General features: G+C 43.4%; 1 protein-coding gene across 1 annotated transcript in view; it reads left to right on the top strand.

Annotated features, from left to right (window-relative positions):
• Positions 1–27,804, top strand: part of adarb2 (adenosine deaminase RNA specific B2 (inactive)) — a 172,242-nt gene that overhangs the window by 134,406 nt on the left and 10,032 nt on the right. The window contains exons 5-8 of the mRNA XM_040126864.1: positions 7,214–7,328; positions 19,009–19,177; positions 22,269–22,420; positions 23,984–24,152. Of these exons, the coding sequence (XP_039982798.1) occupies positions 7,214–7,328; positions 19,009–19,177; positions 22,269–22,420; positions 23,984–24,152 (605 nt within the window). The remainder of the gene's footprint in view (positions 1–7,213; positions 7,329–19,008; positions 19,178–22,268; positions 22,421–23,983; positions 24,153–27,804) is intronic.

Below are 27,804 nucleotides of genomic sequence, written 5' to 3'. Positions count from 1 at the left end.
GTATTGAAGATTCCTATCATTTTTTGAAACTTTGTTTTCCACTTCACTCCGGGTTCCTCAAAAATATTTTTTCACAACCAGAACCTTGCAGCACACCCGAAGCTCTTTAGTCACGTCTCTTCGTTTTGTCTTTGTTTTTTACTTGAAGCAGCTAGAATCTATATTTTATTTTAACAATGGGGCTCAAGACTACACGGATGTGGAAGGAGTGACAAATCCACAGAGAATTTGCACCAAACTCTGCCGTTCCCATCAGCCCTGCAGAGCTTTGTAGCTCCTTTTAGCTACTTGTTTTGGTTTCCCAGCCTGTCACTTTAATGTTTTGGTTCAGTCTGGGGAAAAAAAAAAAAAAAAAAGTACTAGCCTGGGTACATCTTTGCCTCAGTTTGTGCTTCCTGCAATGAATTTGTATCGGCTCTCCTCCACACATTTCTTTTTATTAACCCTGTATGCACCTCTAATTGCGGCTTTTGGTTTAGACACAATCAACACATCCAAGATTCTTAATATATAACAGGATTGTATTTTGGCAAATGCAGACGTGTCCCATGTACACTTATCATTCAAATGTTTTGTATCCAGATAAAACCCAGAAGAGGTTTTACACAACTTCATTTGCATTTATTCACGTATCTGTGTCTCCGTTGGCCAGATCACAAATCTGACTACAAATCCAGCCAGGTTTTCCCGGACCACATGAAAATCCGGGTCAGGCTATCTCGGTCTAGAGGGGGACGGTAATGCACCTGAAGCTGCTGGTAACCGGCCAAAATGATCAGCTAGCCGTCGAAAAACTAACACAAACACACAAATGAACAGCATCTACGGATCACAAGGCAGACAGTCAGTTCTGTCATCATCAACAGCTCTCACTCATGCCACTCTCTCCCATACGGATAATTCAGTGGTTGAACTGATCGGAGGTCAGATAACGGGTACAACAGCTCCGTTGTGCCACTTGTATGATCGGATGTGTTTAAATCGCGGGAGCGGCTTTTTCCTGATGGAAGCTCGCTCCTGCTTAACTTCAGCTGTCACGATCGCTGGTGAGGGACGCTGCGAGCGGCTATTTTCGCAGAACAATTACCGACATGAAGACGTAAAGCCTATGTACCTGTCTTAGAGCGACTGATGTATTTACATCTCTTCAACATTTGGCACAATCGGGTGTCAGTCCATCTCGAAGGTTGGTTGCGTTTACTCTGACCTTACCTACGTCTTTGACATCAAATAGCCATCCAGTCTGCATGAAGTGACTAACTGTAATTGGGGTCAAAGGGGTTGTTCTGTGCCTCAGCGCTTCTTCTTCATCTAGGCTGATTGGGGTATTGCTGCAATAAATCTCACACTTTGCAGCTATAGCAGTTACAAAATAACTAGTGCTGCTTGCTTTCTCTTCCCTGAGGAGGCCCAGAGGAATTGCTAAGTAAATTGGTCAGAACTAATTCAGGGAAGACACCAGCTGGGTTGAGTAACACAAGCGCCACTACAGCAGTTTTCTCTCCGAGCACTGTCTACCTGCAATTTAGTGGATCTTATTTCAGCCACCTGAAATAGATTCTGAGAAGAAATTTCCAAAGTCGGCTGTACAGGAGAAGTGTTAACCTCGATGCTCATCCAGGAGGAAGCCAGCTATCCTCACGCCGGCCCTCCTCTCGCTGTATGGCAGGCCGCACTGATGTTCAGTCTGACCGAGGAGCGAGATCCCTGGCCCCATTTTTCTGCCACATTAGCCCAGCGCTGAAGGTGGCACTCAACTCCCCCGCAGCGCAGGCTGCGCGGTGCCTGGGCTGTATGTTTAGAAAGAAATGAGGAGGAAACCAGTGAGATATGTAGATACACGCAGATGTGAACAGAGACAGAGGTTTATCTGTTAGAAGAGAACCGCAGCTGTAAATCACAGCCTATTTTCCTTTTGTGTCAGGTGTATAGATGATGCTGTTTCCTCTGTCCGGCTGACAGGATGAGGAAATGATAGGCTCTGACTCACTGTTGGCTTCTCGGTCCTGGCACATCACTGCCCTCTATCACAAACCAGCAAGAGATAGCAGGAGAGAAACCTGACAACAGAGGAGGAGGAGGAAGACGAGGAGGCAGGGGTGGCTAAAGGGAGCATAGAGAGAGGAGAGAATGAGAAAGAATGAAAGGCACGAATAGGGTCCGGGGAGTCGGACTTAAAAAGATGGGAAGAGAAGGGGAGGAAACATGGACTGAAAGGGAGGTGAAGGAGGAGAGAGGAGAGAGAACAAAAGGAGAGGAGGATGGGGAAGCAGGAGGGAGGGACAAAAAGCTGGGCTGTGTGCCAGGGTCTATTCCACCTTTGCTCTCCAGGCCTCTCTGAGCTGCCACCTTCTCTCACCTCAGTAATGTCATCAATGAAAAGGCCTTTAGGAGGGATGGAGGACTCGACTCGGGGTTCAGACTGTGACTGACACCAGCTGACGCCGCCAAGCCAAGCAGGATTCTGTCAGAATTAATTGGATGTCACTTTCAAGTAGAAAGGAACAAGGCAGGTTTTTTTTTTTCTTTCCTTCACATTTTTGTTACTCATGCTCCAGTACAGGATCAGAAAATTCTGCTGCATTTGGGCTGAAGAATTACACGGAGTGAACACAGAGATGTTCAAATTAAAATGAGATGAAACAAACACAAGCTAAAATGTTCACATTTGAGAAGCTGAAATGAACAAATGTGAATTTTTGATTCGCAAATGACAGAAACAATTAATCTATGATCAAAATTGTTGCCAGTTAAAGGCATACTGTCATATGTAGACTTTTGTTTTTCGTTTTGTTTTTTTCAAAGATTCTTCCTCAGTTGAAGACTGGTAAGGAAGTGTTAAAGGCAGGTCCGCAATTCTTCAGAGCTGTCTTAAAACAATACTCAGGTGCCCATATGAACACTGACAGGTTTTTCTTGCTGTCGTCATTCCATTCCTGTAGTCGTTCACAGTGGACAATCGAAGACCCCCCCCCCCAATGCGTTTTCAAGGAATGACAAAATGACAAAATCCAGAGTTTTCCTTGTCTGCAAAAATGTCGTAAAAAGTTTATCTAAAGTTAATATGAGGTATCAACTCTCCGAGTAAGACCAATCAAGCGGCTGTCTTCCGAAGTTGCAGGCTTTTTAGTACAAAATTACCTCTTTTCTCTCGGGAAACCACAGAGGGAAGAGAGGGTTTTGTACTAAAAATACCGTAACTTTGGAAGCTATCTTCTTGATTTGTCTAATTCGGACGACTGAAATCTCATATTAGCTTCAGATAAACTTTTTAGGACATTTTTTGCACAAAACAGGGATATCGGATTTTGTCTCCCACCGCTGAAAGCGCGTTATGAAGGAATTCTTTAATGAACAGGAGGAATGGTTGCAGCAAGGAAAAACCTCTTTCAGTGTCCATATGGGCACCCGACTGTTGTTTTAAGGCAGACTCGAAACGCTGTGAACCAGTCCTTTAGGAACACTACTGCTGAAGAATCTGCCACACACCGTACACATCAGGGGATTAATTAAGGTATGCCAAACGCTTACAGATGCAGTGGACCCCTCTAGGCTGGACTTCCCACCGCCCAACTAGCCGCCCTGCAACCGACTAAGGCCCAACTTCGGTAACTTGATTGTGTGATATCCTGGTGCAGCGGTGTCATACCTCTGTTAAAGGGTTCTAGTCTCGAAGCTAGTCATCTAGAAACATTGAAAAGTCAGCCGGAGACAGTGTTTTTAGCCACACCGTGGAGCTAATGGCAGCTTAATTAGCTAGCTACAGCTGATAAAGTCTAGTGGCTAGCGTTTTCATTTCAGCCGATACATTTAGAAAAGAGAAGGCTGCTTATGTCCACCACTGTCTGAAAATCACCAAGAATTTCATTGCAAACTGCACGTTTAAACAGTTGTTAACATTGTACTGAGTAAATCCTCTGCTACTGAATCACTTTCTAGACTGTGACAAAGCAAACATGAAAATATTTCCCATTAGTTGTTTAAAATAGCTTCTACTGTAATATTTTATAAGATAACTCCTGACGCTGACAATCATTTTGTCCCTTTTTGCAAGAGCCCAATGACTTTGTAACATAAACTGGCTTCTGAGCATTCATGAACACACTGAATCTGCACTGATGACGGGGAGAATCTGCCCGTCTGCCTGTTTTGTTTTGTTTTTTCGTTCATTTTGTCTGAGTCACTGCAACATGATCTGGACTGAGTTCAGGGCTCAAGCATGCTGATAGATGGAGTGGACTATTCAAGCATAAAATAAACAACACTATATCAATGTGTTCAGGGAACAACTTGTCTTTTCTTCCTCTTGTCCTTTTTGGCGGTTGTTAGAGAGAACACTCATCTCGGAAGTGACGCGATACGTAGCTGTTCTAAAGCTTCATAAGCAAAGTGGTAGCACATTGAAACACCACCCACCACACCACGAGCTGTGAGCACCTCCACCGGCAGCTCCAACTGTGAGAGTATTTCACAGCCCTGACGAGGGCTATAATGTGCAATATGCTCACTAATTCAGCCGCTCGCTCCCTCCCTGTTTGTTTTCTCACCCTCAATCTCTCTTACTCTCTCTCACTCTATGCGTCTGTCACCATGGCATCTGTTGATGTCCTTTAAGCTACTGGGGGCTCCATCTGTCCAAAAGGCCCACTCTACTCCCACTCTGGTGCCATCTCCCAGTGATCCATTTATGCTCTACAGTTGGCGTAAAGGCCTCTCTGAGACTAAGCCCTTAATTACCACTAGAGTAAAGAGCATTAAAGGTTCGGATCATCCTCATGCCTTTGCAGCATCTGTTGAACAGTGTGGAACTAGTGGATATCTGGTGAGAAGTGTTGGTTTGGCTGAGGAAATGGGGGGAGTTCGGCACATACTTACTGTTTTATCTACTCTATAAATCCTTACATCTCTGCATTTCATAATGCGAAAGACCCGGTCAAATTGGTGGTAAATGTGCTGGGTCGCTTCATGACACAAAGAAATAATTTACAGCACAAAACATGAACGGGAAGCTGCTCTTTAAGAGAAAACATGCTCATCCACTTCGGTGAAACCAGACAGAGAGAACAATCAGAAAGATTCCTCTTTGATTATAGGAAATTGTGACATAAAAAACATGTTATGTTATGTATATGTTTTATATGTTCAGTGGTTGAATTGATGTTAAAGCCAAAAATGCGACAATAAAAAATATTATATATTTGCTCTGCGGGTTTGGCAGTTTTCTACAGTGGCGGTTGCACTGCATGGTCAGATAATAATGGTTCTCCAGTGCGTCAAGAGAAAACCTCCCAACCAGCCTGGACAGATCCGCTGCCCTCCACTCACCTACATCAGAAGGCTGTTTGTTGATTTCAGCTCAGCGTTCAAAACAATCTCCCCATGAAAGTGATTCCTCGCCAGCAGACCCCAGACGGCTCGGAGTGGCAGTCACACCTCCTCCGCTCTAGCGCTCAACACCGGAGCCCCCCAGGATCGCTTGCTCAGCGCCTTCCTGTTCACGCTGTGCCCCCATTACTGCGCTCCCAGACACGGAGAGAGAACTCTGTTGCGAAGTATGCGGACGACATCGGCACCATCGGTGCCAATTACAAACACTGATGAGAATTCGTATCGGGAGGAAATCAACATTCTTGCGGGGTGGTGCACAGAGAACAGCATACTGCTCGAGGTAAACAAAACCAAGGAGCAGATTTTAGAAGAAAAAAACAAGCAGGCAAAGACACACACCCCGTGTCTACATCAGTGGAGCTGAGGTGGAGCAGGTGAACAGTTTTAGGTCCCTGAGAATCAACATCACAGGGAACCTGTCGTGGCCATCACACATCTCCACCCTGGTGACGAAAGCTCAGAAACGACTGTACTTCTTCAAGAAACTTAAGGAGGCTAAATTCCTGTGCCAAGTTCTTGTTAACTTTTACAGAAAAGCGATAGAAAGCGCTCTGACTGGAAACATCACAAACTGGTCTGGGCTGTGCACGGCCCATGACAGGACATCATCGACACCCATGTAGTGAGCATCAGTGATATGGGAGAGGTGAGGGGCCTGCACAGAGCCCAAAGGATACTAAAAGACAACACCCCACGATACCCCATGACAGTGTTACCACTGTTGTTTCTTTCTGCTCTCTACTCGCAGTAACACACACCTATTCCATTTTTTCTTGCCAAACAGTAGCTCGACAGCAGGCTGTAAGCAGTGTTTCAAGTCTGTTTCACCTCTGAGTAAAGGGAGCATGAGCACCGATGGGTCAGAAGTCAAGGTTTCCAAGGATGGATGGTGTCGTTTGGCCTACACACATGAAACCCACTTGACTTGAACAATTCAAAAAAGTAAAAAAAGATGAGACCGGAAAAGAGACAGTGACAGTGATAGACACTATGTTTGGGTGGTAGAAGGGAATGATACTGGCGCAGAACAGTCAAACACAAGGAGTTTTCAACCAATTCCCATTCATTACAGCATTCTGCACAAAAAGCTATAGTGGAAAATATATTCACGCATTAATAGATGCGGAGAGTGAAGGGTTTAATCATCCTCATGTTGTTGATGTCAAGATAAGATACCAAGGGCAATATGTTTTTTGTTTGGTTTTTTATATGAAGTCTGTTCGAAACTCAAGATAAGCTTTGACTAAAGTGCAAATCGGGCTATCAACAACAACAACAACACGTCATAGTTTATGCCCCTGTAGTCAACTTAACCCTTAAGTGTTGGGATGTGAACTGTAAATCCGCTTTATGTGTCCCCTATAGATACTTTAGCGTACGCTATGTTGAGCGACAGTAGGATACTGGTAGTGTTGCTTTGGGTGAAATACCAGGGGTCTACTTTCCTTCTACACAGTAAGTTAAAAGTGTTTCCCAAAGGCAGACAGTGTGGATTAGAAATCCTTCAACTTGGTTCAAAAGACAATCATGACTTTGAGCTATATTGATTTAGTAATATTTTATTAAGTTAGTAATTCTGATGAATTGTCATCAGTAAAACCTTAGTCAGGCCTTTCCTTTGGTCAAGCTAGTACTACTCAACATACTGTATGCTAGTGTTGGAAACATCACTGTAATGATGCCCAAACAGGTAAGTTGACCGGGCCAGACTCCCCAAAAACTACAAATTAGGGAGGTGGAATATTTCACAGCAAAATGAAACCGATGAAGTCGGCCTCCACAGATGGTGTCCAGTAGAAATTAAAGGAGCGGTTGTGTTTTGCAGGACTTTGCCGATTCAATATTCCACTTGGTGAGGGAGAAGTACCGGTCGCTGGTGGGCGGCTGCAGTCCAGCGCACGCTCGACACAAATCCATGGCAGGCATCGTAATGACCCGAGGTATGGCAAATTTCATTGACTTTTATATATCACTTTGAATTATTGAAGTGGTGCAATATATAGAGTGAGTGAGGGGAGAAAGGAGGAGAGACAGAGGAAGAGAAATGGGAAGGAATCCTAGATTGAGAGAGAAACGATAAACTAAGGGTGGGAAGAGAGAGCACTCTGTGCTGTGGCGTCTACCTTCCCGATGAATTATTGACTGTTCAGAGTCTCTGAGGAGAATGAGACATGGTAGTGAGTGTCACTCATCCCCACTGTATGCTAGACTTGCTGCGCTGAGGCAGCTTTGACAGGAGTTCCAGATGCCACAGCGGGAATCATAACTAGATCATCCTAAAACTTAATCTGAAACCCGACTGAGTGGCACACTGACAGAACAGTGAGGAGGAGGAAGCTTCACATTGTTGTTCTCCTGCAGCATGAAACAATGAGTTATTATTACACATTTATCTTTCATGCTTTATTTATCTTTCATGTGCCGTGTTTGTTGCACATTACATCAGGGCCTCCCGCACATACACAAGGGCACACAAAAGGCACGCACAGACCCGTACAGTGTGTACAAACCCTGACGCACGCTCCACATCTCTCAGAACACAATATGTGCACTGATGCAAATATTCCCACGGTCCTACACATGCACACATATACAATATTTGAACTCAACTCTTCACAGAAAGGTAAGCTAAATCACTGACAAAACCGGGCTTTGTCGTTGTTGTTAAGCTAGCTGTTGGTGTTAGCTGTTAGCTATTAGCTGTAGTTGTTGGCTGGAATGCCAGGAGGTTCGAGTTCGGTGTTGTGCACCTTTCAGTCCACAAGAGTGCAGGGCACATTAACACGATAGAGTACTGGTGGTGCTGGTGTTGAGTGGAAGCAAAGCAATGTGCATCATCAACAAAAAAATAAAAGTATTTAAATCAAAATTTAAAACAATTATTAACCCTTACATGCGCTAATAGTTGTGTAACTTAACCGAACTGCAGCAGTGGGTCACTTCACAGTCCACAGGCAGCAGGAACAAGGGTTAATAACGACAGGCTAACAGGCTAAGAAGCACTGAGTCTACTGGCTCTGGTACATGAGCGAATCAGTTGAACCCCCGAAGCACCCAGTTGGTCTCTTCAGCGTACGAGCTGCAGTTCAGCATGTACGGGAAGTGTCGAGGGGCAGCCAGTCTGTACGAGAGCTGGTATCAGCAGAAGCCGAGTCGAGTTGAGTGCACGGGTTTGTACAGGTTTGTGGTTCTGAACGCTCTCGGCGGCGAGCGCACACAGCTACGGTAAGCCCCGAGGGGTCAGTCAGCGCCTGCACTGCATAGAGCTAAATTTTCTCTCAAAGTATTCAAGTGAGTTTGTAACTCTATTAATCGCTGAAATGCTTTAATTTGTATGTCCGGCCGTTCGTATAAAAGCTGAATGGGCGGGAGAAGGCGAGGGCTTCTGTCAGTTTTGCACTCACAGTGCGGGCATACAGAAAGTACCAGTGTGAACGGGTTTGTATTGCAGAAACACCCGTAGAAATTTTTTGGTCGTTTATTTTTGGCCGGCACTAGTTAGCTTTTGTGGTCACCTGGCTTAACCAGCTGTTAGTTGTTGTTGGTAGCCGGTGATGTTCTAGACTGAAGTGTGTGTCTTGTTGGTTTCTAAGGTGAAGTCGCTGAGGTTTGTCTGGCGGATCAAGCGGCACGCTGCCAGTGATGCACCACGCTGTTTAGCTAACCATATCCCTAGCTGGTTGTTGTTGGCTAACGTGTTGTTTCCTGATGGTGTTGGCTGGAGATTTCGTAGTTAGGAGTGTATGGTTTGCAGCTTGCTAAGGCAAAGTAAGTGAAAAAGACCGCTTGGCTTGTTTGGTGGGCTAGACCGCAAGCTGCGGTTAATGCAACATGTTGGTAGATGGTTGCTGTTACCTGGTGATGTTATGGATAGAAGTGAATATAGCTTGTTTTGGAGGGCTGTGTTGAGTGTTTGGGTGCAGGTAAAGAGGGTGGTGGTTCACATCGTTGAGCCTTCCGGGTGCCGAGGGCCCAACTCAGCGAAGCACCAGTCATTGAGAGCGTGCCAAACTGAAGATCCTGCAAAATTACCTGCAATCTTACAGTCACACACAACTTCATATTGAAAGAATTTTCCTTTTGCTTAGATACGACAGGTCAAACTACTCGGTGGACCATAGCATTTAGATGAAACTGCTTATCGATCCAGTTGGACCAGCCAACGTGGTTTAGCCGAAGCAGATACAATCTACATATAAGTATCTGCTCATTGCTTGGATGAGGGTCGGATTCAGAGGCAGTTGAAATGTACATTAGGTCAGTGCCAGAGAATGGAGTCGCCAGCCAGAGGATTAATCTAACGTGAATACTGAATACTTCGTAGGAATGCTCAAAATAATCACCAAAATAATCACCTTAACCCCAAGAAATGGAACCAAAATTAAAATAAACAGCCTCAGCAGCAATATTAGATAGAAACACATACATTAATAGTAATGTTACAAAACATAGGGCCTTTTCTTTGTGGTATATATTGCAAAAATGACCGAACACACATGAATGCACACTGGTCTAGACATGTGGAGTACTGACACACACACACACACACACACACACACACACACAAATCCATGCACAAACACACACAGAGGAGTGTTATCTTCCTGTATGGCTGCAGGCTGTGGGGGTGCAGGGGTCAGTGAGGAGGGATTGGTATCTCTGCTGTCTTTGGAGTGCTGCAGCTCATCAGTTTTGACTTCAGTGAGACTGGCGCTCATCCTGACATAATCCAATCCCTCTCCTCTCCTCTGCCTCCCAGTAATTGCTTCTGTTTGTTTATTAATAGCACACGTTATCTTCAAAGATCCAGACGTAGGGCTGCCAAGTATTCACAGTGAGGCGGCGGCTGCGGCAGCAGCGGTGCGGTGGCCAACGTCCATGCAGTCAGACACCAAACTTGACAGGAACACTGGGGAGTCCTGTTCAGTTTCTCCCAGCACCCCTCTCTCTCTCTTTCTTTCTGTCTTTCTCTGTACGTCTCATGCCTCTGCTTTTGCCTCAAGAATATTAATCAGGGTCCTTCTTTGAACCTTAGACAGACAGCGAACCCCCTGCCCTCGCCGGAGTCCCACTGAGACAGTTGAGCCCCAACCTGAGTGAGATTCGCCTCGCCACCAGCCCGAGAGTTGCCAGACGGCCAAAGTAAACCACCAGCGCATATTGTCAAATATTGTGGAAAATCTCATTTGAATCGATCTGAGATAGAATTGGAGTCTGAAGATGGTAAACAGTGTTCAGATGTGCTCAGAGACGTACATAAAAAAATGCTCAAAAAAGAAAAAAGGAAGTTTTTTTAAACGTGTTTGTTGGATTGGTCCAGAGAACCTACTTCTGAGGCTTTTTTAATTGAGACTCAGAGAAAGAGATGAGAGCAAAGGGTTTCAAACAAGTCGATTACAAATGGTGGTTAAGCTATGGTTCTTAGTCCGCATATCCATTTTCAAATAGGGATTTTTCTCTACTCTTTATCTGTACTTCTGGCTGCTGCAAATTTTAACGTTCAATAATCACATCCGGCAACAAAACAGCTCGCTAGGAGGCAAAAAAATGAGCAGAGATGTACCCAGGGTGTGTTGCAGAGAGATTTGAGAGCTTCAATATCATTTCACAAAGACACCCTTATGTGTTCAGAGCAGTTGCCTGTTAAAGCTCATAAAGATTCAACAGGGTGCATTCTTTATTCTTGCCAAGTTTTTTTTTTTTTTTTTTTTACTCGCTCTCTGCAAGTGCTGAGCTTTTTCAGAGGTTTTCTGGGATTTAAGCGACGCGTGCTGGATGACATTCAGTCTAATCATCCAACATCTTGTGAGGAAAGAACACATGAAAGATAGGATTTATGGAGCTCAACCTAAACGGCATATAAATGAGTTTACTAAAAGTTGACCTTGAGAGCTAATTCTGCTTTAGAAGAAAATTTTTTAATGTCTCCTTTATGATGCTCAGAGATAATGGGTGGCTTATTTGGAAACATTTCCCCTTTTGTATAACCACTGAGAATAAAGGGATTCAGATAACAGCTCTGTTGTGTCTCTCCATTGCAGTTGCCTTGTGTAATAATGGATGAATGTAAAGTTCATGGTCATGTCATTTATATGGATTTTTCTGTTTGACACTCCCAGTGGTTCCTTATGACGACTCCAAGTGAAGTAGTCGTAGCAATTAGTTCTCACTTTTCACTTGAAATTCCTTTTTTCTTGAGCTCTAATCCCTAATGTCTTGTAGATATATTTGCGTCAGATGTGCGTCTGTTTCTGGAGTAGTTAACAATAGGTGACTGGTAAGCGTTGACCAAGTCTACGGGAAGCTCATTTGATTTACTTTATATCATGATTATATTTTGTTATGTTATTTAAAAAAAAAAAAAAACCCTCCATCTTACAAACCAATAATTAATTAGTTATTGACCAGTAGAAGTCTGGTTCTATTATTAGGAAAAATCAGCTTCTTTCAAGAAGTTTAATTCTTAAAATCTTGAAAGAAAACAGAAGAACCGATTTCTGCCCAAGAACCCCCAAAAAAATTTGTTCTAGAAAATTAATGAAACCATGCAACTTTTACTAAAAAAGGTTTACGTTATCTCATCATAAATGGCAGATCTCTTGAGTTGACTTTTGGGACAGAAATGGCTTGGTAAAATGGAAATTTTGTATGTTAAACATTAATCTACAAAGTAGTCAGTTTTTATAGGTGTCAAATAAATGTAGTGCAGTAAAAAGTATAACATTTCCCTCTGAAATGTAGTGGAAAGGAAGTCAGAAGTGGAAAATAAAAAGTGTAATTAAACACTGCACTTGGGTAAATGTACTTATTGTGGTTATTTTCTACCACTGTTTTTTCTCGCAGTCCAAAAGACGTGTACTCGTGTTGATGTCAGGAATACTCTTCCTGACATCATTTGATCATTTGATACTCATCCAAGGCACCGGACTCAGAACTAGACTTGTCCCTGGGTGCTGGCTGCCCACTGCTACTAAACAGTCTGGATGTGTCAAATACAAAATTATGAATTTTCCAATGAGGATTAATAAAATATAACTTGACTGCTGACTCTTGACTGGGGCATTTGTTGGTTACGCTACTTGTTAAAATGGGTTAGATGACTTCTGCACACCCTACAAGTAAAGATTGCATCCAAGACAAACTCAGCTCCCTCGCCCACGAAATTAGACATAAATTAATTATAACAGTAATACTAATGAAACCTGATTGGGGAATGAGCTATTTCTTTTGGGTGCCTTGAATATATTCTGATAATCTGAATGACTGAGTACTATTCAGCCCGTGAAATCAGTTCCGTGGCTCTGGGGGGAGCTTTTCTAAAGTTCAAAAAACTGGAAGACATGTACGATACAGGGTTTTTTGTACTTGACCCATACTAAAGACTTATAGTCAGGATGTCTCAGACTCTGCTGCTTAAATTGGGACCAACCAATTGTTACTTCCATTCAAATGCTCTTGTCCTTTCCAGACTTAGAAACTAAATGCTATTTCTTTTTTTTCTGAGAGAAATATGGATTTCCTGTTCCTTTCGTTCTCAGAGCAAGGACCAATTCACTTTAAAATGTTCCATTAGACTCTAATTTTGTGACTAAGTGGCACATGGCACAGGATATGCTTGATGGTGCAGAATGCAGGTGTGCGGGGCATAGTGTTTTTGCACAGTTTGAAGCCGGGGGGGGGGGCATTATAAGAATACATTTAAGTCACAGGTGCTGACATGAGTTATGACTAATAAAATTGCCTCTCTCACTGTTTTTTCAAAAGCAGTACGTCTGTGCCACAGCACTCGGCTGGAGGACGGCTGGAGGAGTTTGGACTGGAATTGCCCATGGCTGAATTTAGATTTAGATTAGTTCAACTGGCTGAAACACCTGTACAGTTCCCTGTAATTTTTGACAGGGAAATTGCAACACTTTGCTTGATTGTTGCACCCCCCCCCCAACCAACTTACGTTTCCCTCCACTTAGTTGCAGCCAAGTTCAGGAGCGGTCATCAAAGAGTTGAGTTAATGAACACTTATGTGCAACTGACAGAAAAACTCTCTCCCATGTGCCCCGATAAAGTGTGTTCACCTCCTGCGTTGCTATGGTGAGGCCGTGTGTGCTTTGTCTTCCTGTTACAGGCCGTTGACAGTATTGTGCACTGAGCAGTATGGTGCAGTTACCAGAGTTTGTAGCTGAGGCTCTCCCTTTGTGATGTAAATGCTTTTTGACAGTGCTGTTATCCCACAGTGTGACATCTTTGATTCACCACTGATGAACAGATGTATTTGTGTGTGAAGAGTGCCTCGGGCCTTTGACTCTACTCTACCTTGTTCCTTTTGACCCTTCTCTTTTTGTATTTCTGTGATGCAGCTGATTATTCCTGGTTTAAAAACAACAAACTGCCTCTGGGTCTCTCTCCCTCTCTCTCTGTCTCTGTCTCTCCCTACCTCTCTCGCCGTCTTTCTCTGTCTCTTTCATTCATCTCTCCTCCTCCTATCCTCTCTCCTGCAAACTGAAGGCAACCTCAGTGCCAATTTCATGGCAGGGTAGCGAGCAGCGCAGCAGAAATTATCCACTGCAAAATTGATCTAAACAATCGCAGAGTGGAACGGCAAGGAAAAGCGGGAGAATGAAATTGGGAGAGTCTGTTACCTTTTTGAACTTGCCTTATCACGGAGAAGGAATTGGGGTGTACTGCTTACAGGGAATGCCAATAGCTGGACTCATGATATAGGGATTTTTATGGTAGCATAGGGTCATAAATCTTGCATTTTTTCTGTGCAGTAGTACAGTAGGTTCTGTCTGCTTTTTTTTAAATTTCTTCTAGACTTTCAGTTTGCTAATCTACAATGGAAATGTAGGTAAGATGCCTTAATAGTTGGATCCAAGCTTATATGACGCGTTGATAGAAATGATTGTCTAACTGTTACGTTGACATACTTAATCACTACAAACAGCTTTTTTCACATCATTAGGGCGTATTATTGTTATGTATACAGTATTTACATAATTCTATCAATGACCTCTTTACACCCCAACAAAGGTGTGATTCTGGTAAAACATGTGAGCAAATAAATGTATATAATTACTCAGTAGAGGAGCCGTGAACAAGAAGCGTTATAATTTTATTTCAGGATGTCTGTGCTAAAAACATTTACAACAGTTTCTTGAAACTCATTATCCTCAATTGTTGCTTTGGGCTTGTTTTAACCTTTGATTTAGAAAAAAGAAATTTGTCAAAAAGTCCTGAACACTAATGGCAAAAGAATCCTCGGCAGCCTCTTATGTAGGTAATTTTTAATCAGAATTAAGAGTATGGTACTACTGTGTGGTCAGACAGAACGAGAAGCAGAGTTTAAAGGTGACACCATTGTTTTAGCAGAGCTGTGCAAACTTGACATAAAGACGCGTCCGCGTGAATTGAAATTGTGTCAACCTGAGCGAAAAATGCGTGCTTTATGCCGGGGGCTTGTGAATCTGCTTGCAAACGTACGGAGAGGAGAGGAAAAAGAAGAGAGACGGTAGGGAAATGAGAGAAAGAACCAGAGTTTGGGGTGAGTTTGGCGGCTGAGCTGAACAAAAACACACACGCAGGCAGAGGTCCGATACGAAACGGACCCATGGAAAATGCAGTTGACCTGGGCAGAGACGGATCACCAACATGATGACTTATCCGTTGATTCGACCAATTACCAAGCAGTCTGGAACACGGACCGCATGACTACTTGTTTGTGAAAGGTGTCACATTTTCACTGATGAAACCACTGCTAATTGTTACCCAACTCTGCAGTTCCCCTCAGCTCCACGGAGCATTTTAGCGTCTTTTAGCGCATCGTTTCGGTTTTCAGGCCTGCAACTTGACTGTTCGTGTTCACTCTCACAGCTCTCATTGTGCCGTTGTCAGCTGCAGCCGGCAGCTGTAAGAAGCCAATGAAAGCAAAACTGAGCCAAAAGGAGAATGAATATTGGACGTACATTTGTCATGTGACTCCAAATTAATGTTAATGTTGCCTCATATCTGCCGCAAGTGTAAGTAAGCAACTGTTTGCTAATGATTTAGAGATAATGTCAGTTTTGCATTTAAAGAAAAAAAAATCAGTTAGTGCAGGTTTAAGTAACACCAACAACATAATTTGTCAATGTGATGAGAGAGTTTGTTCAATTTGTGTGTCAGGGACTTGACACATGGACAAATCAGGCAGATCTACTGGCAAAAATAGGACAAGACAAAAATCTACTTATCGTTCTAGACAGTAAGGTTTACTCTGATGCTGTTTCACATGATACTGAACAGGTTTCCCATTTCAACGTGATGATTTGTTTTAAGACAAAACGATTTTTAAAAATGTCCATACATTTGATTTTTTGAGTCAAATATTGTTTGAAGTTTCATCTGTAGTTTCTGGAGAAGACGCTGAACTTGTTCCACCCTACCTTAGACTTATCTTTCTTCTGCTATATGCTCTTTTTTCCTCAAGTGAATTGCCCACACGCACACGCGCACACACACACCACACACACTCCTCCGTCCCTCAACTTTTTCCTCCCCTGCCCTCCTTCCCTTGTCGGGACTCTACCGCCACATTGCCATCTGGGTCGAGGCTGATAAAAGCTCATGTGCCGGGCCAGCGGTGCCTACGGGTCTGCCAGGAGCCAGCGAAGCCTGACTTTCAGAGACGATGGGAGAGATTTGTGGCAGCCAAGGAAGGAATGGCATGCCGTTAACGTGCTGATCCAGAACCCCCCCCCCCCCACACACACACCCCTGTCTATCTGTCAGTCAGCCGGGCTCTCACATGGGCCTCCACCGCCCTGAATCCTCACCGAGAAAAGAGAAAAACCAAAACGAGACGGGACGGCTTGTGATCTGTGCTCTCTCTCCTAGCATTTGTTTAGTGACTCACAATGGGAGTCACCAAACAAACCGTTCTATCTGGAACCAAGGTTCTGTGTGTCAGGGAGGGTAGACGTCCATCCCCCTAATTTGGCTGACACCACACCATCGTGGTGGAAAGTAACTGAGTACATTTATTCACGGGCACTTGTTGAAGTACTTGTACTTCACTTGAGGATCAGTCCACGTCAGATCAATATAGGCCTCACCAACTGGCTGGCAGAATACACCTCCAGCGGATTTAGAAAAGGACATCACTGCACTGCCCAATACATTAAAGTAGACACTATTTCTTCAAAGCGTTTCATTTCCTGAAATTGCCTTAATTGAATTGAAGAACTGTGTTTTGCAGAATGTCCGTTTGTAGTAAAACATGGTGACTGATACCTCAAGAAATATAGTTCTGTTCAAGGTACCAACTTCATATATTGTGCACTTACTAATGAAAACATGCTCTTTCCAGTGGTGTGATTGCTTTTAGCATAGACTTTGTCATAAATTGGCAATATGCACTTGAAACATAGGATGGAAATCTTTTTTTTTCATTTTTTTAATGCCTCATAAATCAGAAATTTTGATTTCTTTTCAGACATGAACCTAGTTGCTAAGAAAGTACTATAACATGAGTAGTATATGTAAAAATTTGAAAGTTCTGATGTGGTTCAGTGTGAAGATATAGAGGCAAGCCATAACTTGGCAAATATATAACTCTGTGCCAACCATTTTAGAAGTTAAAGACATCGAATAGTGTAGAACAATCCCTGAAAGAGCCAAAGATTTTGCACACTAGTTGTTGGGCACAATGACATAATTTACTTAAAGTATGGCGCAAATCCAAGATGGTTAGTTGGGAAAATCTTCTAAAATCTCTCAATTTGACATGGAATTACCCTTGTGCATTTCCATTTTATGCTGCTTTATACTTCTAACATTTAACATTTAACATTACAAAAACAAAAGGCTAATCTGATCAAATAAAATACAAAAAAGCAGTGTCTATTCAGGGCTCTTTGACATGTTTCAGATGTTTGAGTTGTTCTCAGTTCCACCAGAGAGACATTTCTCCTCTAAACTTATGACATGATTTCATTTCAGAAACTGTTCAAATGATCCAATATAAAATAACATTCTATTTATAATATATTTAATATAATATATTCAAAAAGCAAGAATGAGAGAAAAGTCCAAAAACAGAAAACAGATTTGTGTATCGGAACGTTGTTTTTTTCTTCCTTTCCTCAAATTTAACTGCTGACATCTTGGAGGGGCCCGACCCCTAGGTTGGGAACCACTGGACTGAACTATCTAACTGGACATAAAGTAGTTTTACTGATAGCCTCCTTGAATGCGGAGGGCGAGTCTGTTTCTCTGTGTTTTCTACGCCCTTGTAATTGGGCGATTGTACATTTAAAGTCATGGATGCCTCCGTCTGCATCCCAGTACACCATCCGCAGCAGACATATAAGGTTTGCTCCTCAGGATAAATGGTCCGTATCTAGTCCTGCAAAGGTATTTGTAAAATGCACTGAGGTGGGAGAAAGACAGCTTAGGTGGCTATAGCTCCTTGTGGCCACATACAGTAAGTGAGTGATTGGCTCACCGCAGCACCCGTGAACTAACCACAAAGTCACCCAGAGAGCGTCTGTTGAGCTTGGGTTTCAGAGCAAATATAGAGAAAAGTCTTCCTCCTCCTTTCCTGGTGTGAGACTCAGCCCACTCCAGTGTGCCCCCGGATGTGGAGCGGCGAACTTTTTGAATGAGAAGGAGTGGTGTCAGCCCAGTTTATAGGCGGAGGGGCTTCTTCCCTCCCTCACTCCTTGGATCCAGCTAATCCTGGCTGGTGTGGTGTGATAGGGGCTTCTGAAGAGATGCTCACTCATGCTACTCAGAGAACTGTGGTTGCGGAAATAACCGGTCAGAATGACCTTTTTACCCTCTTCTCCTTCTCAGACCGTTTTTGTACCTTATCAATGCCTGTCTTTTATTCCGTTCGACTTTACCCTAAGGATACTTTCCATGGCATGAAAATGGGTTAGACAAAATAATGTAAGGGCACTTTTGACACAATTATGCTAATGCATATTTATTATTTTCTTAGGCCAAGTTGTCTAAAACTGTTAAAGTGTGCACAGGTGCAGAGTGTGGAGGCGCCCTGAGCATCCCTTTTCCCAGATTTCAGTGTTTTTTATCTGGAAAAGGCCTTGTGACAACTGTAGCGCTACTTTCCAACATATTCAAGATACGACAACTCTGCCTCGTTCACATCGGTCCGAATACAGTGCAACATAAAAACTGGATAGAAGAAAGATATCTGGGGCCTCTACTGGCTACGTCTGTGTGATTTATGAAGCCTGAAGTCGGACATGTGATTTATTCATGTCCCAAGACAAGTCTTTATCAATTATGCATAAATACATATATTACAGACAGAGAAGGGTTGTTACATTTATTGTCTGAGCTCCCTCACCTTTGGCCACCTTATTGTTGGTTTGCTGTTAAATTCAGCACTCAAAGAAATCCTAGTCGTTTTTCCTCCTCTGTGATGTCTGTGTGTGCTGTCGGACTTGTTTCTTAACGATGACGAAATGCTTCCTACAGACAGAAAAGTCAGAGAGAACATGCATTAGGTATTAAACACCGAGCGTTGCCATTCAACTCATGGATTAAGGTTTCAATGTGGTCAGTGGAACGTATGGAAAGCACAGCGAGGCAAACTTTTGTCCGTGCGTATTTGTTCAACAGGGCTGGACCTGAGGCACGCCCAGGTGGTGGCATTATCCACGGGCACCAAGTGTATCAACGGGGAGTATCTGAGTGACCAGGGACAGGTGGTGAATGACTGTCACGCTGAAGTCACGGCCCGCAGAGCCCTGCTACGCTTCCTCTACTCGCAACTCGAACTCTTCTTCAGGTAAAAGATTTATCTTCAGCTGCATCTTTAAGACACACAGACATTTTTTGAGTGCTGTACTTACACTTTCAGCTGCCCTGACATCTCTGTGGTATTTACATTCTTAATGGCCTGAAATAGCCAGATTATGCCCAGTAGAAGTGGTCGATAGCTAGTCTGGAAGGCTGTCTTATTATTGGCCAATCAATGGCCTCCGTCCCTTGTTTCTTGGAGTGGTCATATGCTTCGAACTGAGTTGGGAAAAACTACAGTGCTCAGCTGTAGGGCTGTTAGGCTCATCTTGGTTATGACAAATTTAACACTGTGGTGGAAGAAGTATTGAGATCGTATACTTTGGTAAAACTAGCCATACAACAGTGTAAAAACACTTGGTTACAAGTATAGCAGGTCTTGCATTAAAACGATTTACAGCAGTATTATCAGCAAAATGTACTTAATTAGACAACATTTGAAAGAAGGATTGGCAGATAATTCCTTTTACAGATTTTAGCGATAATATACCCCCTCGCCCAATTCAACACGCTCAGGGGATTTTGCTGCTGCTGACATTACACACAAATTTCTTAATGTGCTACTGTTACGCAACGTTTTAGCATCAACCGTTGTCATGTAATTGTTGACTTATGGCGCCAGTGGCCAAATGTTACCTGATCTCGCTAGTATCAAAAGTAAAAGTACTCATAATGCATCAAAATTTCAAAGTTACATTATTTTATAGCACTGAATTGGATTATTATTACTGATGAATAAACATGTAAGCAGCATTTCGCTGGTTTGATTTAACTCATTTTATAAGATCGTCTTATAAAATATATATATCATCTATATATCATATATATATATATCTGTGTATAATTATAACATATAGATATCATATAGATGTATATGATACATGATATATCCCTATGTATCATATATAGATCATAAGTATATTAGTCTTATTTGTTATATATATATATACCATATATCAGAGAAAAGGGTACAACATTTGCCTTTTGTAGTGGAGTCAATAAGTAATAAGTAGCAGGAAAATGGGAGTAAAGTACAAGTTCCTCAATTAGTACTTGAGTAAATGTACTTAGTTACCTTCTTGGTTAAAGTGTATACAGCCGTTGCTGCCTAGGCCCTATACACTTTAGTTTTCCAAGGTGCCTCCAACAATTTTAGCATGCGTTATGTTACATTATGCATTACAGCATGCTCAATAACATCGAATATCTTGTTTGTTGTGACCTCCCGCTGCAATGCCAAAGAATGCTCTCTCCTCCTTTATAAGCTTCATGGAAGCAGCCGTGCTTTGTCCACCAGAGACCTTTCAATAATCAACGAGCCATATGTGCGCTGTTCTCTCCAGCTAACTAAGCATACTATCACACACTAAACTGGTTCAGCTCAGGGGCTCCATGGCCTATTTGTTTTTAGCACTTTTCTAAGTGTATCTACTTTGTTTGCCTTTGCAACCTGTACGACGTGCCCTGGTGCACGCCGAGCCTCCCCAAGTTTTTCTTTTTTTTTTACCAGTATCCAGACACAGTCTTGATGTGTTTTGACTCCTACCTGCCTCCAGTGCACAAGCAAAGATTATGTTTTTGAGCTCCCTCGAAGGAACTCGATAGCAAGGCTGAATTCATCAGATTAGTGGCTAGAAGTCTTGATCGTTGAATGTCATATTTGCATACACAGCACGGACTTTTTTGTCTTAACACAATGCTGGGTGGCAGGTACGGAGACTTTGCGGCTGAGTAAAACGGCTAATGGGGAAGATAACTCATAATGAAATGACCAAACAAAATGCCAGAACTGCCATATTTAGACTCAGTGAAAGGACATTGGAGACAGAGGAGAGATAATGTGAAGAGTGCAGTCATGCTTTGCATTGTGATGCATAGTTTAAATATACTATGTGTATGAACTTGTGTGTGTGTGTGTGTGTGTTTGAGTGATGAAAGCCTTATTCCTGCACACAGCACAAACAAAGACCCAGTTTGGTAGATTTTGAAGTGATGATTATGCGTCACCTAGTCGGCCATAGTACAAGCTCATTCAGCTCATTGCTAAGCTCCTTGTCTTATCCATATATTCGGACTGTGGCGGTACAGACAGAGACAGCGATCAGCCGCTAGTATTCAGGCGCGTCCGGGCGGAAAGCAAAGTGAATTCTTTGCTTTCTGATTTTGCATGAATTTAACCACTGGACTCTCGTAGTCTGTTTCTGTTTAACCCAAACCAGTGTGCTGACCGCAGGGACGTTAGCTGAAATGTCAGCTAGCAACATAAGCACCGCTGCTAGCCCAGCTTTTGTCTGAACTCAGAACTCGGGAACCCCTTTTCTTTCTGTTCAACGTATCTGTCGTCATCTGAAGATCAGATGACCAAGATGTTGTGAACATTTTAGTTTAGTTTTAGTCGGGAGAGCATTGATCAAACGAACTCGTCATGAGCAAAGGTTAGCTGACGGTCAAATCCCCATCTGCAAGCAACGTAGCAAATTCCCATAATGGTGAGATGCTAATAGATAATTAAGTAGCAGTTGGCTTAATATAGCTTTAAAACCAACGCAATGTTATTTAACGTCGTAACACTGGGCTACCTCAGTTTCTGCAGCCGACAGAAAGTGCAGACGGACGCTCAGAAGCTACATCCAGGCAGGGCACTGTAGGCGGTGCGTTCATGGTGTGCTGCCGGCGGCACTCAAAGAAGGACCAAGAGATTATGTCATTGTTTGAAAAAAAAACAAAAAACGCCCCGCTTACTTTGTCTACTCATTTGTTGCCATGAAAATATAGAGATTTTATTGAAGTTTTTGTTTTTAAACACCGTGTTAGTCACCTCTTTTTTTTGTCGACTGCCTCCCCCTGTTTCCCCCGAGACATTTGGACGGCTTGAGTAATGTCCAGGAGTCCGTCTGACCGCAGGAGAATGGGCTGTGGTCAGAGAGAGGGCCGGTGTCCCTGCCTCACTTCATCACTGGAAAAGAGAAGTGGAAATCTGTTTCCTATGCTGTGATGAATGGTGCTACCTGTTCTCATCAGTCTCCCTCGTTCTTGTTGTTGTTGTTTTGTTTTGTTTTTTTGTCTTTTCTCTGCCAAAGCAAAAGGCCAGAGGACTGGGAGGAGTCGATATTTGTGCGGCACAAGGAGTGCGGCTACAGGTTGAGAGACAACGTCCATTTCCACATGTACATCAGCACGTCACCGTGTGGCGATGGGAGACTCAACTCACCCTACGAAATCACCACCGACCGTAAGAAACCTGGCCTTCCTTTTTCCTTTGGTTTTCATAGGTTGATATCACTGAAATGATAAAAAATAAGGCTTCATTTCAGTACGTGCATGATACATTTCTGTTTCATTTAACCACACTCCTTTTCTCCGTCGTCGCATTCTCACGCTCAGTCTCGCAGGTTTATAGAGACAGCATTTCCTCGGGCAGATGCTCCCCCCAACACTGTCAAGGAGCTGGCATGCTTTTCATGCAACACTCCTTCTCTGGCCTCTTTCAGCCACGCTGTGCTGACTCAATGACATTTTATTGCTTACCCACTGAAAATAAATTGTATATTCATTTGCCCAGCATTTTTTTGGCGGCCTGCGAGTTCAGAAAATTAATCTGGACTGCAGTTTCCATGAGTAGAATGTATATGTTTCCCCATCTTTCAACGCAGATTGAAGCTGCTATTCAGCTCTGTGAGTGTCTATGAACTGCAGCGCATGATGGGGAAACCAGTAGGGATGGAAAGAGAGAGGGAGAAAAGACGATGCTGTCAGATCACAGGAGCCTTTGAACTTGACGTGTATGGTCATTAAACCTTTTAAATGTTCTGCGGCGCGCTCTTGCAGATTAGAAAATGACTTAGTACCTTTTCCTGAAATATTTCTGAGCTGGAAGTCAGGGGCTTAATTTTTAGCTGCTGTCATCAGCTGAAGCAACAGCCATAGAGAAAAAGCTGGAGAGGAAGGGAGAAGAATGGAGAGTTTATGCCAAACTAAATGAGAGGTTATTACCAAAAAAAAACAGTGATCATCTACACTATCTACATCTTCTGTTCGAGTGTCTTCCTCTTCCCCACACTGTGGAGTTTCTTTTTTTGATACCATGCAGACGTTTTATGAATACTGTACACTCGAATTAACAATATTAGTGCCCGTGGAGGTCATGCTGCCCTGTACACCCACGTGAGAGATCAAGGGCTTCTGCTCTTGCTAACGTCGCCAACAACACACCTCGCCTGATCTAAACTGTCGACTGTTCCGGACATCCAGCGACAACCCGGTCCAATGCTTGCCCCGTCAACAATTAGGCAGACGACAATCTGCCTAATAATAATACATTTAAGTCCCTAAAAGAATTCATTAACCTCATTCAAACATTTGCTTTGAAAGGTGTTTGCGATACTTGTCTTGTGCTGGGAATTAATAGATTGACGAATGCCGTTTACGGACGAATAATAATCCAGCAAAGTATTGTCACCTGCACCTGTCACTTCATTAAAATATTTAATGATAATAATTAGTAGCTGAGAACGTCCCTAATAATGCAGAGAATGTGACACTCAAGGGCTAATGTGTAGATCATTGTATAATATTGGAATAATGTTTATTGTCTCCACTCTAGTTTTGCTGATGTATTTTGAGTTCTTTGGATCTCAGAGGAAATCATATTTCTTGGCTGCTGATTGATGTGAAACAGCTTTGCGTTATTTAGAAATTAGGGATTTCATCATGGTCTAATTAAACTGGGTGTCCAGCAAAGGTGTGGGATAAGGAATGGCATGAAAGGTGGGTTGTGATTGTGATGTGTTGACAGTACACAACAGCAGACACCTCATGAGGAAGCACCGCAACCACCTGCGGACCAAAATCGAGTCCGGCGAGGGCACGGTGCCGGTGCGGTGTCGGGGGCCTGTCCAGACGTGGGACGGCGTCTTACAGGGCGAGCAGCTCATTACCATGTCCTGCACCGACAAGATCACCAGGTCAGTGCTCTCAGGTGATGCATCTGGGCTTAAAGCTTCCTCACTCTCTTGCAGTTCTTCTTTCCGGCACTCTTTCTGTCTGGGTCAACGTGGGTCGAACTAACACATGAATGCAACTGAACTGGACCAAAGCGTCTTTCTGTGCTGCTGCCTCACCGAACATCCTCCGAACTGATTTGTACCCGGTCTCTCCTGCTGAGTTTAAACTTTGTCAGGTCAAGTGCTGCCCTGGCTCGCTTTTGTTGAGACGAACTAGCTTCGAAATTGTTCTATTACATTTGGAACATGAAAAATACTATTGTGTTCACTATAATGACTTAGTACCTTCTTGTGTGTGCGGCATTTTTTTTCCTAATGCTACTTGGTCGATTTAGTGTCTGTCTTACTGAAGTGAATTTCGCTAGATCCACAGGTGTATATCTGACCTCTGGTAGGTAGATTAAGGAAAATAGGCAGAGGAGTTCAACAACACCAATGCCAAAAGCCTTAAATATCTTTTTCTCATTTCCAGTCCCGTCCCAACTGACCATTGCAGTGATGGCTGCATGAATTGTGTTGATGTTAGTGTAAAGACACAAGACGCCCTACCATAAACTCCAAACAAACCGGGATGAACACATCCTTTCTCGGGGGAGGTCTCTGGCCTACGTGAGAAAAGAAAGGTGAGAAGATTCACCTAGGGGTTAACTTTATTAGGAGATTAGCTTCCTTATGAGGAGTGATCTCTGTTTAAATAAAGCTTTTTAAAATGTGCTTTATAAGCCAGGTAGGGGTTTGTCTGATATTTACCTTAGCGCATCAGCGCGTAGGTGTGTAGGTGCACGTGTGTGTCGCCATGAGGGATGCTCAATGTGAAATCTTTTGTGGTCCCGGTGCTGACTATTGATTTCCCAAACGTGACTTGAGCGGCTAATCCCTTTCTAATGAATAAGCGTATTAATCACATCGTTGTTTGAATCTCCAGATCTGTAAGGCCGACTCTCCTCTAGCTAAAAGACATACAGCCATTTACCCACTGTGGTCTATTTATTTATTTAGGCTGTGCACGACAAAATGTAAGGACAAGGTTTCCGCACTGCCTTTTTTGCGGACCAAAAAACTTGATTTGAAAAAATTACGTGCATAGAAAAATAGTCACATTATCTCACCCCTACTGGCAGACTGTAATACCTATTGAGACTAATGGTAACATGTTGGCAGGGCCAGCGCAGGACAGACGCCAATGCCAAGCCAGGACAGCTTTGCTGTTCCGCCTCCGTTTTCACATTGTCTCCATGTGTGAAGAGCGAAGGCAGCCGTGTGTAAACAGGAGAGTATCTTCCCAGGCAGAGGGAGACATCTACACGCGCACATGCATAATTCTATTTACTTACTGGATATTTAATCATTTGCCTAACTAAATGCTGTGAATGTGAAACGGTTAGGAACACTATTAGAGGTGATAACTGATGATATCTATCTGTGCTTGAATATGAACCGTCCTCGGCGAGCTACAGCGGCTTTATTCAAAACAAGAAAGAAGCTGTACAGTGAATTCAGTTATGATTATATGTATAGGTGGGAGTGACACATCGGTCAAACTCAAGGTTGCTTTAAAGCCAGACTCTGTAGCTTTCGACCAACTGTGGCCACAAACTGTGGTGTCACAGGGCGATAGAAAGTGCTAGAGCACGGCGGAACAGGGGCATAACCGTTAGCCGCCGATTAACTAGTGGCCACGCCAGACCGAGAAAGACTGTAGCAACAAAACCACGGAGCGCGTTGAACGGTGCAGCGGCGGCGGTGCGGTCCGTGCCTCGCCAACTCAACTTTCAGTTTGGAAGAGGCAGAATGTGTAATCTCCACCTCCATCTCACTTTAAAACAGTGAGGACAACACACTGAGTAACGCAAAATGTATTGTCAGGAGCTATGTTTGGTAACTGGACGACATTCACAACTTATACATTCAAGTAAACAGTGAAGTAATTTATGATAATTGTGAGTAGCACTAGTCATGGCAGCCCTGCCAGCAGCCATACCAAAGTATTGGACCGACTGAAATTGCCATCCCTAGAGCCGCTAGCATTGCTAAAAATAGTACACAGTGAAGGTACTCGACAATAGCAATTCTTCGCTCCCACCGTTGCATCTTCTAACATATCTGAGCTCAATTTTTAGTATAGTCTCAGCTCTTCTGCCACGACTGGGCGTCAGCAGGACCTGAACCCGTGAATTCGGCTTAGTGAGCGCTGCACTGTGCCAACCCAGCCATACAGGACCACAGCTGAGCCACCGTTGTGTGTGTGTGAAAGGACTGGCACAAACACACACACAGAGAGAGAGAGAGAGAGAGAGAGAGGGAGAGGGAGAGGTGAACCCCTCTCCTGTGGAGCTGCTGTTAATTTGACCAATTTGATTCAGCTGGCCCGGGCTGGAGATGGTGTGATTAAATCTACCCAGGTCACCAACGGGGGTGAAAGCAATTACTTTACAAAAAAATAGAGTGACGGGGGAAGGAGAAGGGACACCCTACTTTTCTTCCCTCCATCCCGGCAGGCCAGACAGCAGACGCGCTCTCTCTGCTCCACAGCCTCCTCCCTCCGTTTTTTTTCTTTTTTTTCTATATCGCTGTAAATGATCGGTGGCCGTCGTTAAAGTGAGTGGGTCACCAAGGGCCAGTTTATCAAGGTCAGGGTGGAGGGTGGAACTGAGAGGAGCTTAGGACCGCAGACTCAACACACACACACACACACACACACACACACACACACTGCTGCAATCTTGAAGTGATCCCCTGGATACTCTTTTTGTCCTCTGTCACACTCATTTTGCAACCTCCCATTACTTTTTTATTTCCCCACTTCCTTCAGTTCCTGCACTTTATTATGGTTAGTTCAGCTTTGACCACAGGGGATTTTAGGATCTTTGCTCTCATCATAAACATTTCTGATAACAGCCAGTGTCTCACCCCGTCATTGCTTTACCTGATGATTATCATTTAGGTTTCTTAAGCCGGGCCCCATGGAGCTCCTTTGCTAATATTTGATTTGAAGTCGACAGCTGGATTTAATTGAGGGGTGTAAATGGCTTTCATATAACGATGATGTTCACCATTCCACTGCAGTTTTTATGCAGATGAACACATTACTTTAATGGCCGGCGATTACTGAGGGAAGGAAGAAAGGATAGACGTAGGGAGAGAGAGCGAGAGAGAGAGAGAGGAGGTCTCTCCCCTCTCCTTTCTTGAAATTCACACACCCAAGCCAGATGGCTCTTTTCTTGCATGAGATTAGAAGATGTTTCTGATTCACGGTGTCGCTTTCTGGGTAAATGAATATTTCAGGCTAAACCGTTTCTGTTTTGGTGGAGCACCGAGGTCGTGTGTGAATGTGTGTGTGTGTGTGTGTGTGTGTGTGCTCTTTGATCAAAGCTCCTCCTCTCTGTTTGAGAGGGAAGGGCAGATCCAGCTTGCAGATTACAGGTAAAGCGTAGGTGGGCAGACGCTGCATCGTGAGCCCAATCAGCCATTGCCAGGAAGCCCTAGATGTTAATTGGCTACTCGGGAAGCGAAAGAAGCCGTAATGAGTGATTATTAAGTTGGCAAGAAAAAAACAAGATAAAGAGATAAAGATTGCATAATTAAGATTAACAAAAAGAAAAGTGATGTAAAA

This window comes from Xiphias gladius, chromosome 5, assembly GCF_016859285.1.
Source record: "Xiphias gladius isolate SHS-SW01 ecotype Sanya breed wild chromosome 5, ASM1685928v1, whole genome shotgun sequence".
NCBI classification, from domain to species: domain Eukaryota; kingdom Metazoa; phylum Chordata; class Actinopteri; order Istiophoriformes; family Xiphiidae; genus Xiphias; species Xiphias gladius.
Note: the sequence above shows the minus strand (reverse complement) of the source record. Positions and strands in the feature narration are given on the sequence as shown.